We start from the raw sequence: 14,329 nt of genomic DNA on the forward strand, positions 1-14,329 counted from the left end.
GGCAGATACACGATGGGTCGGATGGACAGTTCACAAGAAAGGGGTTTCAGGGAAAATCCGCAGAGGGGAAGGGAAGCCAATGAGATCATTGTACATCGCTACTACTGGTGCACTGACGGGAAAAAAAAAATTCTTCCCGGGTCGGGTTCGCTTTTCTGTTTCATCTAAGGTGGCAGGAACGCCGCCTGGATATTCGATGTATTGTTCTCTGTCTGTTTGTAGACTAGTCAGGTCCCCGTGTCTAATTTTCACCGTACCAACGCATATGAACCTCGGTCCCCGCCCTCCACTGCCCGCTACACGGTCCCAATGACTTCATCCAGTCAGCTCATGAAAGGGCAGCGACCCGAATCGAGGGTCTCCGGAGGCAGAGGTGCGGAGCCACCTGCGTCTGCCGCCTCCTGAACCATACTCTGCCGCAGTGGCAGCAATATCGCTTGGTCCTGGGCGCAATAAACATAAATTGTCCACTGGTCCCTCCACGGAGCGCTCATCACCGCGCCGGACGCCGCAACCTAATTATGGGTCACATCGTTCTGGGGGAGCTCTGCTGCTGCCTGGGCAGAGATATCACTGTAAAAGGTCTCTGGCGCGTTTTGGGCGAAGACGGTGCCGTCGTTGTTGTGGCCAAGATCCACTTTGCTTTGGAGAGAGTGGCTGGCACCGGAGAGTGGATTGGTCAGGTCTGGTGTATTGCAAAAGCAGATCTCGCGCAGCTTGGGGGCCAAGGCCGTAAACATATTAATCTATGGCTGAGTAGATCTACTTAGAGTAGTGACATATTTCGTATATCATTCGTTCTAGGCTGATCGGTGACTAGTCTATCAAAATATCAATCCCCAACCACTGCCCCAGACCATGCAATGGCTCAGAGCAGGCCCCTCGCGAATTGCCAGGGGAGCCACACCTTGACACCGAGCTTCTTTGCTGCCGTCAACACCCATTCCGGCTCGCGCAGGAACTGGCGGGCCATCAAGACTGCATCGGCTTTGGGCTCCTCGCCTGACAGCATTTCCTCCGTCGATTGGGCTTCATCCGCACCCTGAACAATCCGTCGGGCGTTTTCCGCTTCGGTGATGAATCCAACAGCTCCCACCAACGTTTTCTGACCCGCCGCGTGAATTTCCTTGCGCAGCTGACCGGCCAAGTCAATCTGATAATTAGTATGCGGCTGGATTCTCTGATCTTTGTGGTTTCCACCCGAGCTGACATCCAGCAAGTCAATGCCCATTTCAGGAAGCATCTTTGCTAGTCGGATGGACGATTCCATATCCCAACTACCCCATTGCGCGGCAACTGCAACGTCCTCCAGCCACTCAGTGGCGCTGATGCGAAGTAGCAACGGCATGCCACTCGGAATCACTGCACGGGTGGCCGTCGCAATTTCCTGGATGATCCGGACTCGGTTCTCAAAGCTGCCACCATATTTATCGGTGCGTCGGTTCGTGACGGGGCTCATGAACTCATTGACCAGATAACCATGAGCTGCGTGGATCTCAATCACATCAACTCCGGCCTTGACGGAGAGCTCAGCGCTTCGTGCAAAGGCGCGAACAACCTCTTCTACCTCCGCCGTACTCAGCTCGCGCGGAGGCCAATATTGGATATCGCCGGGGCTCCACTGGTGCTCTTCGCCGCCAGAGGGGCCTACCACGTTCGACGGCCAGCCCCCGACGCTCTCGTCCGCCCTAATACTCTTCTGGCCCTGCTGGGCTGAGAGCCAAGGGGAGACGGTGCTTGCTTTTCGGCCAGCGTGGGCGAGTTGGATGCCAACCTTGGCTCCTTGGCTGTGCGCAAAGTCCACGACGCGGCGCAGCCCCTTGAACTGCTCCGAATCGGGGCCTTCCTGCCACAGACCAGAGTCATTGGGTGAAATGCGACCATTTGGCTGCACCGCGGTCGCCTCAATAAAAACCAGTCCGACGCCCTTGGAAGCGAGGTGGCCCAAGTGGGCGATGTGGAAGTCCGTCAAGGCGCCGACCGCTGGAGACGATGGATTGGATTCGGCAGAATACATGCACATAGGCGCGACCATAATGCGATTTTTTAGGAGCATATCGCGGATACGCAAGGGACGAAATAGCGTGGGTGTGCTGGGATCCTGGGCATTGCGGGCGGCACCGCCATTGTTGGCTGGGGTGAAGTAAGGAAGTCCCTCCGCCTTGACGATGTGAGGCGAGCGAATTGTAGATGTAGAGCCCATGGTTCTGACAGCTCAATGCATAATTCAAGGCAGAAGCCAAGGAATTGGAGAAATTCTTATATGCCCCTCCGTCCCGGATCGCTGACAAATGGCCTCGGGGGTTTGCCCGAGGTTCTTCTTCTTCTGGCCCGCGGGGATGATGGGGCGACAATATGGATTTCGGTCCAAAATTACTAGTCGCTTTGTGATGGTGTGATGGTCGAAATTGACTATTACTATTTAAACATTTCAATCGGCATCTGTCGCGGCGGACGAGACTGCCAGTAGAGACGAAGCATATCGGCCAGTCGTCGCATCGTGCCGTTGTTGGTGGCGGACCAAAAAGCCAGAATCTGCGACATGAGGAATCCTTGGTCCGGAGGATGCTCCAAAATGAGCCCTAGGACCAAGAACGGCCAGCAATAGTACTCGGCGAAATAGTCGCGCGCGGGCTCGAGCTGCTGGACTACGCTCATCGCCTCGGTCACCAGTTGGTCGATGACGGGATCGGATCCAGTGAGACCAGGGATAACCATGCGTTGTAGAAGAATACGGGCGCCCAAGACGTACAGTCTGGGCCCGATGAAAGGAGGGGAACTTGAATACGCGTTCGGGTGGTCCAAGGCTCCTTTCGCAACGCAGTTGTCATCCCCCGACTGGTCTCGCCCAGAGGTTGGGCGATCCATCATCAAATGGTCCCACCATATCAGTTCTTGTTCCAGTCGGCGACAGTGATCAATATCTACACCTCTTCGGGAACACTCTTGGTATAGGCGATAGATGGTGTAGATGCATCGAAATAATTGGGGAGGAACGCCGAGCACTGGTGAGTCGGGATGAGAGGGTGAGTGGATGTGAAAATGTTGACCCAGCGTATCTTCGGCGAGTGAGAACGCCGAGTCAATTTCAGCATTGGGCGATGCCATCTGCTGGAATGGCAGACTAGTCGCAACGTGGAAGATGAACGACTCCCGGACTAGGCGATGCATAGCCTTGTCGACCTCTGACTTAGGACACTCGGAGGGAGAACGCTGGGAGTCCAAGCGAATCAACCGCGCTGCTCCCACCAGATGAATATCGACGGCAGTTGAGCCCTGTGGTTTAGACCTCTGGGCGATTAGATTAGCCACCTTTCTTGCTGAAATGATCTGCTGCGGAAGTGCGCACCTCGTAAATACAAAGCATGAGGACGGTGAGAATTGTTACAATCCACTGCTGGTTCAATCTACCGTTATCCAGGTTGGCGCGCAGTCCTTCCACTGCACGAACATAGTGGAAGCGAGCCAGCAGACGGAATTCTCCGTTACCGGTAGGAATCTCTGATCCGCAACAGGCGAGAAGAGCATGCATACAAAATGGCCAGTGAATGGCTAGTGTCAGTGTCTCCTGTGTAAAGAAATCAATGATACGACCATTCGCTGTCGGTCGAATGAGTTGAGGGAGAAATGTCACTCTGAGAAAATCAAAGAGGCGCCCACTCTCTTGGATGACAGCCGATGAAGGGTTGGTAGAGAGGCGGTGCAAGCCACTGAGGACTGTCATGTAAGAAGAAGCCGATTGTCTCCGAGGCCCTTCGCCGACAATTGAGGAGCCTGTGGAGGAGCCGACTTCGCTGGAATCATCCGATACTTCATCGGAGCAGTAGGTTCTCCACGGCCTCTGATGATCATATTTGACAACGGTGGTGGCGGTCCCGTTGTCGAGAATATTTGATCTCTGTCTGTTCAGAGGAGGAGAATTGCCAGCCCAACCCCCGGTCTCGGTCACACTGGGTGGCCATTCACAGATAAGGCCTCGCTTGGCGCAGTTCAAACACGCAAGACGAGTCTCATCACATTTCTTCTTGCGTCGACGGCCTAAATGGGGATCAGCACTTCATCCCTCGGTGGAACGTGAGGGCTGGTGGGTGACAGCCAGAAGCAAAACGCATGTTGTATTCTGTAGAGGGCGCGGAGCTTACAGGTCAGACATCCAGTTTTAGTCCGCAGATGAGCAGGTCGACGCCGTGGTCGACGGTAAGTCTTATAAGATGATGTGAGCGGTTGAATTGCCGCATTGGCTGGCGTTGTCATCCTTCACACATGCCGTGCGAAACTGGACGGCGAGACTCTTGGAATAATGGTGCAGATGGATGCCCGAGTCCAACAGGCTGTTAGTTGGCCTGAGGCAGGAGGGCGTGGGCACGTGATATTTCCCGATTACTCCCGGTTTTCGGAAATCCAGGAACCGATTTACAGTACAGCAAATAAAGCAGAAGGCGTCTATTATTAACTGCTTCTTGACTACTGACAGTATACAAAGCTCCAAATATCATATCCAACATTCCCCGTTAGAGCTTCGGAGCCGCCTTCGATGGACAGCATCCGCCTTTGGCCGGGAAGGCATCGCACGAGGTATAATCTCTGGACACGTTGGATGGGGGCGCCCACAGAGCTGGGTTCTTCTGAAAGAAGTTGGATGCCCGCAGCATGACGCTGACAGGCTCTGCTGGCATGATCGGGAAATCCTCTGTGCGTGGAAAATGCGTCAGGCCGAATTGGATGTAACACACGATGTCCGTGTTCTCGATCGACTCATTACGCGCTGCCCAGTCCACAATGGTTTCGTTATCGGGATGGTTGGGCTCCCCCGTTGACTGGCACACATAGACTCCTGCTGGGAAGACCTCATGATCTCGGTACGGCAAGACCCAAAGGGATTTGCGGGCAAACCCAGCTCGCCTGTAGACTGTACTTCCGGGTTTGGCTAGCAGGGCAGGACACTGGTTGTTGATGATCTTGTAACCCACGGGTTTCTTGGCGACACTGAGTCGGCTGGAGTTGATAATATCCCAGGAGCGATTGGTTTCGTGACAGTATGTGGTGGCCCCTTCCAACGCAGTTCGGAGAGGAGTCTTTTTCGCCAGGAAGCCATTCCCATAGAGATTGCCCTCCGAGCCTACCGGCTCTTCCGCCGGCACAGCATCACTCTGCACCACGGTATTGCATGTCCCGTCAATCTCCGGATCGACACGGAGCGAAAATATATGCTGGTGGTTCTGGGCGTCAATCCCCTTGGCCACCTCCGTCCCATAGGGAGCCGCCTGCTCCGAGGAGTGTAAGCAATATGTGTTTAGCATCCCGGTCAGTTTCATCTCCAACTTATAGGTCCCATCTAATGTGAATGTGTGGTAGAACGCATATTCGTAATTAGCTGCGGTAATGATTTGGGAAATGACGAGCTTGCGGTCCCGGGCAGAGATGACACGATCTAGCTAGTCAGCGGGGGTATTCGATACAGTAGCAGAAAAGCTTACTATCTCGGAAGTCTGTATGTTTATAGAGGAGGCCGTTGTCCTCCTCGTGGATACACACTGCATTTTTCACAACTGTCGGCTCCCCTGTGGCCGTGGAAAGCACGGCGTCGAGGTAGTGGATGGTCCCTTTGCAGTCACAGCCGAGCTTGAGAGAATTCGTCATCAAGCCACTCCCATATTCTCCAACATCAAAGGCGTGTTTGCGATGATGCGGAGGTTTGGGACATCCGTAGGGAACTACCATCTCGACGACGCTGATTCTGTTGAACAGGGTCCTCTCGCGCTGTTCATACGGGTCATCCACCCGCACATCAGACAATACAATGCCTTCTCGATAATTGAAGCCAATATGCATCTTAAACCCAGCCCACTCAATCTCGTTGCCATTCATGCGGAATGAAACTCCCTGGGGCTGCGTAATATCCACCGGCTTCAAGCGATCATGGCGATAAAAGTCGGAGATAAACTCGGGCAGGTAATTGTGCTCTTGCCAGGGAACCGATGTTCTTTCTCCGTTAACCCGACGCACATCAATGGCCAGAATTTCCTCGGTCTCCGTATCGGCCACGATGGTGAAGTCCAACGGGTGAGCGTATTGGTTGTCGTAGGCCGAACTCCGGTAATACGGCAGTGCCTGCTGCAGTCTTCGTTCGAAGCCCCAGCGTTCATCGATACCGATAGCCCATGCATCGAAGTAGACCTTGGACATATCCGTGATGCCAATCTCTTGACAGACCTGGATCACTTTCGGGTGGGTCCGGGCAACCCGCTCAACGATGTCCAAGTCGTCCAAAGTCAGAGTGGGAAGAGCGTCTCGGACATCCTTCCAGGACTCCACTCGCTGAGTCGTGAGGTTCACCACCACTTCCGAGACCTTGGGGGTTCCCCGTTCAAGCGCGATGGAGAAGGCACGTCGCTCAGGCCGAGGGCCCAAGCCAGCTCGGAAAGCTGCATATTCCGCCTTGGCTGGTTCATGCAGGGTAATGCAGTTGAACTTCAGTTGTTTGGGAGCAGCGAACTGGCGAATCAGGTCTGCCGCGGCCGGGATTTCCTGTGCGGAGAGGGCATCTGAGCTCGAATTAGTATACCGAGGTGGTTGTTGCTGGAATATATATGTTGGCGAATCATGCACACGTACCAAGGGGGTGCATCGGTCGGGCCGAAGCAGTCGACTGGGGAGCACAGCATCCCCGGCGTGCCTCCTGGGTTCCAGTGACAGACATGGTCTCAAAAGTCCGTTATAGAGGTTACCGTCTGGGACGCTGATGTCCATCTCCCTATTTATCTCCAACCAGGGCCTCGAGGGTGTTCGCCTCGAGATTCTCCATCTGGAAGGCCGGCAGCATGCTTGATTCGGACCCTAGGGCATCATCAGTAGCAGTGTTCTGGGCAGGGGAAGAGTTTCCCCTTCCGGTTGATGCTGGGAGAAGGCCTGGTTACGGGATTTCCACAAGTCAATACGAGATCGCCGTTCCGGCCAATGGCGTCACTTTGCGCCGTATTGCTTTTGTTCCCGGGTTTGCTTTTTCCCTCTTCTGGACAACAAACGGCAGAGAGAAGAAGATCGTCTGATTATGATTCTTGCAGCCTGAATCCTTGTATCCATGTTCGCTCGTCATCGGCAACAATCATGGCAACCACGATCTTTTCCAACGGCCGCATCTTCTGTCCCCTGGGATCGTCGGATCGGGATGGCTTTGCATCCGCGCTGGTCGTCGCCGGCGACCGCATCAGCTTCGTGGGCTCAGAGGTCGATGCCCCCGTTGTCCAGGCCAAAGCATCTGGGGCTGTCTCAGTCGACTTGGGCGGTCGAGTGATGCTGCCAGGCTTCATTGACGGCCACGTCCATATCCTCAACTTCGGCTTGTCCCTACAGAAGCTGGATCTTCTGCAATGCAAGACGCTGGATCAGATCCGGCAGGCTATTACCACTTTTGCGGCAAAGCAGCCGTCAGAGCCACGCATTCTTTGTCGCGGATGGATCCAATCCACTGTTCCGGGCCAGGCACTCGCCACGATGCTGGATGATTTGGATCCTCGACCGATATACGTCGAGGCACTGGATCTCCACTCGACCTGGTGCAATACGGCTGCCCTTCGGGAGCTACAGGTAGAGTTGATAGTCGATCCTCCCGGCGGAACGATTCATCGCGATGACGATGGCCGACCATCGGGCCTGCTGGACGAGTCTGCCCAGTTTAATATTGTGTGGCCTTTTCTTGACCAGGCGGCGTCCATGGATACAAAGCTGACCGCAATTGATGCTGCATTCAACGCGCATCGGTCTGCTGGATATACCGGACTAGTGGATATGGCCATGGATGAGAAGAGCTGGGAGGCACTTCTTTTATATCGTAGCGAACGCGGTGAACTGCCCATGCAGGTAACGGCGCATTGGTTAATTCCATACTCGGAGAATCTGGAGGAGGTTTTCGGCCACATTGACCGTGCGATCTTTCTGCACCAGAAATTCAATCGTTTGGTTTCTCCTGCAATTAGCATCAACGGCATTAAACTGATATGTGACGGGACCGTGGACGGTCGCACGGCCGGCTTACTACAGCCATATGGCGGCAGATCAGATATTATCGAACCCATCTGGCCAGCGGCTACTTTAGCTGCGGCCATTGGCCGCGCTACGAATGCTGGGCTTCAATGCGCCATCCATGCTATCGGAGACCGAACAGTCCAACAGGCTATTGATTGCTTATCCCAAGTCCCTGATCTTCGCAACTGTCGACATCGAATTGAGCACCTGGAACTGACCACTCCGGAGGATGCAAAACGTCTCGGTGACCTGGGAATCATTGCCTCTGTTCAGCCCGTTCATTCCGATCCTGCTACCTTTGGGGCATGGCCAGATCTCCTCGGTTTGCAGCGCTGTAAACGGGCGTTTGCCTATCGAGAGTTTGAAGAGGGTGGTGCCCGCCTAGTCTTTGGGACTGATGCGCCAACCGCAAAACATCTGCCCTTGCCAAATCTCTACAATGCCACCACACGCCGTTCTGCCCTCGATCTAGCTTCTACGGAGACTGTCAATCCGGAGTTCGCTGTGTCTCTCTCTACGGCCATCACAGCGGCGACTGCGGGTGCCGCTTTTGCTTGCTTTGCCGATTCCTCGACAGGAAGTTTACAGGCTGGATTTCAAGCTGATTTCGTGGTATTGGACATGCAGTGGACCGCCGAGCAGCTGTTAGATGCTCGGGTCTGCCAGACATGGTACAAGGGGAAAAAGACTTTTGATGCAGCCGTGGATGGGCGATAATTTTCGGAGTATGTATCAGTTAGCCCTCCATGAAGTATTTCAGAATATCTTGCTTGAATCATCGGGGCAATTTGATGACTTTCGTGTTTAAATCCAGTGAGTTTCCGGTATAATCCTTACGCCTTCTACTCTCATTCCTCAGTCATTGTCTCTCAGGCTCCGGCCTGCCTTGCCCATTTTTCAATCTCCAGACCAACAGGGTCTGTGGAATTGAAGCTTGACTATACTGAGCCCTTTTTCCGCTTCTCCGTTAAAGATATTGAGGGATGCTGGAAATGTTTACTGGCTGTTGGTACGGCAGTGATGACCGATTGACTTCACTGGACCCATTATTGGGAGGCTTGCGATTGGCAATGAGGTCCAAGTGGAATATTCTGAATTCGCGATCGATATGTAACTGGCACAAGTGTATATTTGATATTATTTGTGTCGTACACAACTTCGTCAACACCGGCGTCCCCCGCCACGTCGTCCGCCTCCAAATCCACCCCTGTCCAAAGATAATATCAGCTAGGAGGCATTATTAGCACAGAGGATTTACTTCAACTAACCCTGGTCCAAAGCCACCAGGTCTTCGGCCACCGAAGCCTGAACTGTAACCATATCCACCGCCCATTGGGCCTCCCCAGCCCCCGCCGTATCCCATACCCCCGTGGAATCGACGAGCACTTCGACACTATGAGTTTGTAAGACTTCGTGGACGAGAAAAAGGGCTCTTACGGTGGTGGGCCCCAGCCGCCGCCCATCATGCCTCCCCCCATCATACCTCCTCCCATCATTCCCATACCCATTGGGTGACGACGACGGCCTGGAACAGAGAAACAGAGTCCCATTTTGTTTTTAAGCTTGCAAGGTGGGGGTCATGAGATGACAAGAATGTGGAACGCGTTTGCTCTATCCCTTGCTGATTGAAATACTGACTGGATCGGTGCTGCAAAGGAAACCAAAGCCAGTTTGATTTAAGTAAAATAGTATTACATTTGATTCAGCAGAGACCTGCCGTTTAATTATGTAACAAGTCTTATACGTCATCTTCGAGCCGTTCGCCATGGTTCATCGTGAACTTAACCCACTTCCCGCATTCATCCTATCAATAATGATATTTAAAGTCAATGGCACTGTCACCAGTTTGCATTCTCCGGGTATCTTCTTTTTCGCCGCTGGCAATTTGCTGCTTGACTTTGTTCTCGTGCCGCAGATACAGCCCATAGCCAGTCACGGCGAGTTGAGCAACGACCAGCGAGCCCAGTGAGAAGGAATTGCCCAACACATATGGCGAGGTGCGATAAACCTGGCCAACGACGATGCCGGCGCAGTTACCCATCGTCTGCTGCAGTCCAATCTCCAAAGCCCGTCGGTAGTGAGGGGCTACGTTCACATTGCACCAGGCAACGTTCAGACCCACCCCGGTGTAGGTAGCGATACCGCAGAGGAATGTTGCGAAATACTTGACGGCGGTGTTGTCGACTGTAAGCAACAAAATATAGCCAATGATGCCAAAGACATTACTGGCAAAGATGAACTGCAAAATGTCAACCTTCGGTCTCGTCTGAAAATGGGGTCGAGATTGCATACTGATGCAAACTTGGAATAACGGTCGGAGCAAAAGGCCACCGCCACAAACACAATGGCCGCCCAGATATAGACAGGGACGGTCAGCACGTTGCTCATCAGCGAGTCATAGCCCATGCCCTGCAAAATGGTTGGCAGGAAGGTGCTAAACCCGTACAGCAGTATATCTTGGCAGAACTGGATGAGACCACTGAAGTATAGCTTCGGATCGGTCAGGGCGGTGCGCATCTCCTCCCAGTTGAATTCATCGCTGCCCATGTACTGGCGCCGCTGCTCATTTCGCACGCGCATCATCCATTTCTCCTCGTCGGTGAGGAAATACGCCTCAGCCGGGTTGTTGGGCAGGCCAAACCAGATGAAGACGGCACAAACAGCGCTGAAAACGCCTTCAATCATGTACACCCATCTGATACCCCGTCAGAGCCAAATTCAATCGGTTTTGAGCTGGTAACTCACCTCCATCCCGCCTTGCCCCCAATACCATCCATCTGCAGAAGTCCATATGCCAGGAGGCCACCTACGGCACCCGAGATGGCCGCGCAACTCATGAGATATGAAACGCGTTTCGCTTGCTCTTCGCGGCGATAAATCATAGTTAAATACAGGTTCAAACAGGGGAACAGCCCGGCCTCGCAGGCGCCCAGAATGAGTCTGGTCGCATAGAGCGAGCCCACGGACTGAATAAACCCCGTGAAAACAGTCGTGAGTGACCAGACGAGACAGAGCCCGGTTAGGATGTTCCGCGGCGTCAGCTTCTTCATCAACACTGCCCAGGGGGCTTCGAATAAGACATAGGTGGCGTAGAAGATAGACACTGCAGTAGAAAACTCGCCGTCGGAGGCGTTGATGTCCTGAGGCATGTGGGCGACTTCGACATTTCCTGTACTCATCAACGAGTCAGGGATATCCCATCGAGAAAGGGAGATCCATACCAATGTTCGACCGATCCAAAAAGCAGGACAGATAGGTGAACATAATGATGGGGACAAAGGCCAGGTCCAGTTTGAGCAGTAGTTTCCGCTCCTTTGTCGGGTCGAGCACTATATCCAGGGCCTCGCCCGCGGAGGTCTCGTCTAGCATGTCGGGATCTGCCTGCTTCTGGGCGGAGAGCTTTCGCGGCAAAGACATCGCATTGTCGTCCATGGCGTCCGGGGTCGTGAGATGCAAATTTGGGTGCGAGGGAAAGGAGGTTGACGGTCTCCAACGGAGAACGGCCGAGTTTAAATGATAATGATGCGGAGGGCGTGGATCCCTGCCTATCTGTGCAACTGCCGATCACCCATCGGGCCGAAACAGGTTCTGATAAGCACGCCGACTGGACAGGGACCGCGGAGTTTGCCATGCTCATCACTGACCGGACCGAAGCGTATCTAGAACAGTTGCGGCCGAGCATTGCATTGTATGGAGATTGTGTCAAACTTGTGTGAATACCGAGGTATATACATTCAAGGATGGTTTATTCCCTTATGTACTACACTAGAAGCAATCCTTCATTACGCTAGACAGCTCTCCACCATAGTCGAACAGATACGCGCCGTTGGGCATGCGTTGCTGCCAAGGCTCCAGCTGAGGCACCGGCCCTGTTTCGACCCCCATGATCTGGTCCTCCAGGTTGCCGACTGCTTCGAACCATTCCATGAGCTCCTGCGTCATTTGCGCGCCATCCAAGGGGGTCTGGCTATGGACACTCCCGGTTGGGGCTGGAATGAGAGGTGTCTGGGGGTTATGGTGATGATCAATTTGACCCTCCTGACGGTGTTTTTGCAACCCCAGACCCAGTTGCGGGCCGAGTTTGCGTAAACTGCGAATCGACTTCCATAGACGACGCGAGACATACGACCTTGTCGAAAACCCCTTGACCAGCTCGAGCGCACAGTAGAATTCCTCCTTGCACGACACGCTGAATTGGGTCGGGGCTTGCGCGACGGCAAGGAACAACACTGCAAGGGCCGAGACTAGGAACCAGTTGAAGGCAATCTGTTGCAACTGGTAGATATCCGACGTCTCGTTGAGCCGGGTGATGAAGCGAATCGTGTCTTTGGCCAGATCTACAACGGTCTCGGATTCGGCGGGATGCCGTGCAATGTGCGCGGCCGTGTGCAGAACAGGTCGGTAGATGAGCATCCGTAGCTGGTTGGAGCGCAGGTAGACCATGGCACGCAACCGCCGTAGGCTGCGCGGCCCTTCAGTGGCCGGGCCGAACTCGGGGGTACTCGGATGGTCGAGGCGCAAGGTGTCTGGGATCCCCCTTATCCAAGTCTCCACCTGATAGTTGAGATATCCCATCTCATCAGTTTTTATTTCATTGGTATTGTTGAACGCGGAGATAAACTTCCACACCTTCGCGGCGATGCGGCTGTACTGAATCATGACCTGAAGATATGGGGTCTTTTCTGACGGCTCTGGCAGCCACGGATCGATGTCCGTATCCTCCAAGGCAAACGGCATGCCCGTCCCAAAGCTCCAGCGCATATCAAGGACGTAAATCGACCAAAACAATCGCAGGACACGGTCCTTGCCAACATTCACGATGAATGGCTGATTCAATGTCTCTCGTCGGTGAAGGCCTTTCTCAAGAGACATGCGCTCAACAATACCGATGGTCCGCCAGGCGAGCGTCTCCTCATCCATCTGGAAATAAAATATAGACTGCAAGGAAGTCAGATCTGCCGTTCGAGTTTTTATAGTGTGAGCACGTACCACCAGCGTCAAGAAAATGATGCTTTTAATATCGGGTGGACCCCAGACACAATTGTCCTGAACCTCGCGAACACTGTCAAAGAGAGAGATGGCCTGCTCGCTGCGACCACTAGCCTCGGCGGTCAAGGCACAGGCAAAAACCAGGCGAAGGATATTGACATCTCCAGGGTCCAACCCGTCCAACTTCCCATCGAATTGCACAGAAGATCCTAAGGCGCGATCTATGGGGCCGTAGAGTAGATGTACCTGCTCTAACAGCTCGGAGAGCTCCAGAATTGGATACATGATCCCCATTTCTTCTTCGTACACACGACACAGCCGGAGGGCCTCGCCTTTGGGCAGCATCCAGAGCGGGTCCGTCGACTGCCGAGGCTCCAAGTTGTGATACGGTGCTGAAGGCGATCCCAGGGGAGACGGCTCCTGGGTCAAGTCACCCTCCTCATCGCCGCCTTCATTGCGTTCCACGATCCCGCGGCTTTCGAGACTCGATTTAGCCAAGTCAAAGCTGAATGCGGAAGTGGTTGGTCCCTGGAAAGTGCTTTCTCGAGCTGTGGAAAGGCGCCGCAATGAGCGTTGCCCTGCCCATGGACCATGCGTGCTGGCAGCGGGAGGGACGACAGGATGCGACCGGCCAGCCACCGCTAGCGAGTTGTCGCCGCCGGCCAGTAACCTTACCGCAGCGGACAACGAGACAATCTGGTCCTGCATACTGCTCATCTGCTCAAAGAGTTGCTCAAAATTTCTGGGTTATGCTCATCAGTCGGGGTTTTCGTCGACAGGCACGTGCACATGCGTACTCTTGCTCATTCAAGTTATTCCGAGGGGCGTTTTCGATATAGACACACTCGATACGCTGGCGCCCACAGCGTTGGCAGGGGGTTTCGCCATTGCACTTGATCTTGCGGCGTTTGCATTCATTACTGTCCGGTACGCGGTGGCTGTTAGTCCCTCAGCTCGACCCGGGGGAGGGGGTGTGTTGATGGAGACATTACCAGGCCTTGGCGATGTATTTGCAGCGTTTCTTGCGAGGACGAGCATCGGGCACATCGACGGGGTTGTCGTCATGCAGGGCGTCCATTTGTATTTTGGGGAAGGAGGAATGGACCGGGGGAATTGCGGAGGGCAGAAGAGCGGCGGGAAGGACGGAGTGAGTGTGGGGAACCAGTGGTCCACTAGTATTGGTTTATCAAGGAACTATAGAATCGACCTCCTACTACCACGTATACCTCCTGCTATTACGAATCAATGCATCGTGAATGGTTTGGAATTTTGCGACATGCTCAACTACGCTCGTTAGATATATGTACAATAGCCC

The 14,329-nt window shown here is 53.9% G+C and overlaps 8 protein-coding genes across 8 annotated transcripts; 1 reads left to right on the plus strand and 7 right to left on the minus strand.

Moving 5' to 3' along the window:
• Positions 1 to 515: 515 nt before the first annotated feature.
• N7474_000028 (alpha/beta-hydrolase) lies at positions 516 to 740 on the minus strand (the record flags this gene model as incomplete). Its single annotated transcript, XM_057191443.1, has 1 exon — positions 516 to 740. One exon carries the CDS (start codon positions 738 to 740, stop codon positions 516 to 518), a length of 225 nt encoding a protein of 74 aa, XP_057056396.1.
• A 128-nt stretch (positions 741 to 868) lies between these two features.
• Positions 869 to 2,203, minus strand: N7474_000029 (NADH:flavin oxidoreductase/NADH oxidase; the record flags this gene model as incomplete). Its single annotated transcript, XM_057191444.1, has 1 exon — positions 869 to 2,203. One exon carries the CDS (start codon positions 2,201 to 2,203, stop codon positions 869 to 871), a length of 1,335 nt encoding a protein of 444 aa, XP_057056397.1.
• Positions 2,204 to 2,418: 215 nt separating this feature from the next.
• On the minus strand, positions 2,419 to 4,254 carry N7474_000030 (Zn(II)2Cys6 transcription factor; the record flags this gene model as incomplete). The annotated part of the gene is made up of 3 exons (XM_057191445.1): positions 2,419 to 3,291; positions 3,350 to 4,038; positions 4,143 to 4,254. 3 exons carry the CDS (start codon positions 4,252 to 4,254, stop codon positions 2,419 to 2,421), a joined length of 1,674 nt encoding a protein of 557 aa, XP_057056398.1.
• Positions 4,255 to 4,511: 257 nt separating this feature from the next.
• Positions 4,512 to 6,628, minus strand: N7474_000031 (peroxisomal copper amine oxidase; the record flags this gene model as incomplete). Its single annotated transcript, XM_057191446.1, has 3 exons — positions 4,512 to 5,431; positions 5,478 to 6,545; positions 6,616 to 6,628. The coding sequence occupies 3 exons, from the start codon at positions 6,626 to 6,628 to the stop codon at positions 4,512 to 4,514; spliced, it is 2,001 nt and encodes a 666-aa protein (XP_057056399.1).
• A 479-nt stretch (positions 6,629 to 7,107) lies between these two features.
• On the plus strand, positions 7,108 to 8,742 carry N7474_000032 (amidohydrolase; the record flags this gene model as incomplete). Its single annotated transcript, XM_057191447.1, has 1 exon — positions 7,108 to 8,742. One exon carries the CDS (start codon positions 7,108 to 7,110, stop codon positions 8,740 to 8,742), a length of 1,635 nt encoding a protein of 544 aa, XP_057056400.1.
• Positions 8,743 to 8,992: 250 nt separating this feature from the next.
• N7474_000033 (uncharacterized protein) lies at positions 8,993 to 9,533 on the minus strand (the record flags this gene model as incomplete). The annotated part of the gene is made up of 4 exons (XM_057191448.1): positions 8,993 to 9,116; positions 9,178 to 9,232; positions 9,294 to 9,418; positions 9,463 to 9,533. 4 exons carry the CDS (start codon positions 9,531 to 9,533, stop codon positions 8,993 to 8,995), a joined length of 375 nt encoding a protein of 124 aa, XP_057056401.1.
• A 299-nt stretch (positions 9,534 to 9,832) lies between these two features.
• On the minus strand, positions 9,833 to 11,457 carry N7474_000034 (uncharacterized protein; the record flags this gene model as incomplete). Its single annotated transcript, XM_057191449.1, has 4 exons — positions 9,833 to 10,264; positions 10,318 to 10,720; positions 10,771 to 11,194; positions 11,247 to 11,457. The coding sequence occupies 4 exons, from the start codon at positions 11,455 to 11,457 to the stop codon at positions 9,833 to 9,835; spliced, it is 1,470 nt and encodes a 489-aa protein (XP_057056402.1).
• Positions 11,458 to 11,790: 333 nt separating this feature from the next.
• On the minus strand, positions 11,791 to 13,722 carry N7474_000035 (putative C6 transcription factor; the record flags this gene model as incomplete). The annotated part of the gene is made up of 1 exon (XM_057191450.1): positions 11,791 to 13,722. One exon carries the CDS (start codon positions 13,720 to 13,722, stop codon positions 11,791 to 11,793), a length of 1,932 nt encoding a protein of 643 aa, XP_057056403.1.
• Positions 13,723 to 14,329: the final 607 nt, after the last annotated feature.

This window comes from Penicillium riverlandense (assembly GCF_028828495.1).
Source record: "Penicillium riverlandense strain IBT 135883 chromosome Unknown utg000001l_segment0_segment0, whole genome shotgun sequence".
Lineage (NCBI taxonomy): Eukaryota > Fungi > Ascomycota > Eurotiomycetes > Eurotiales > Aspergillaceae > Penicillium > Penicillium riverlandense.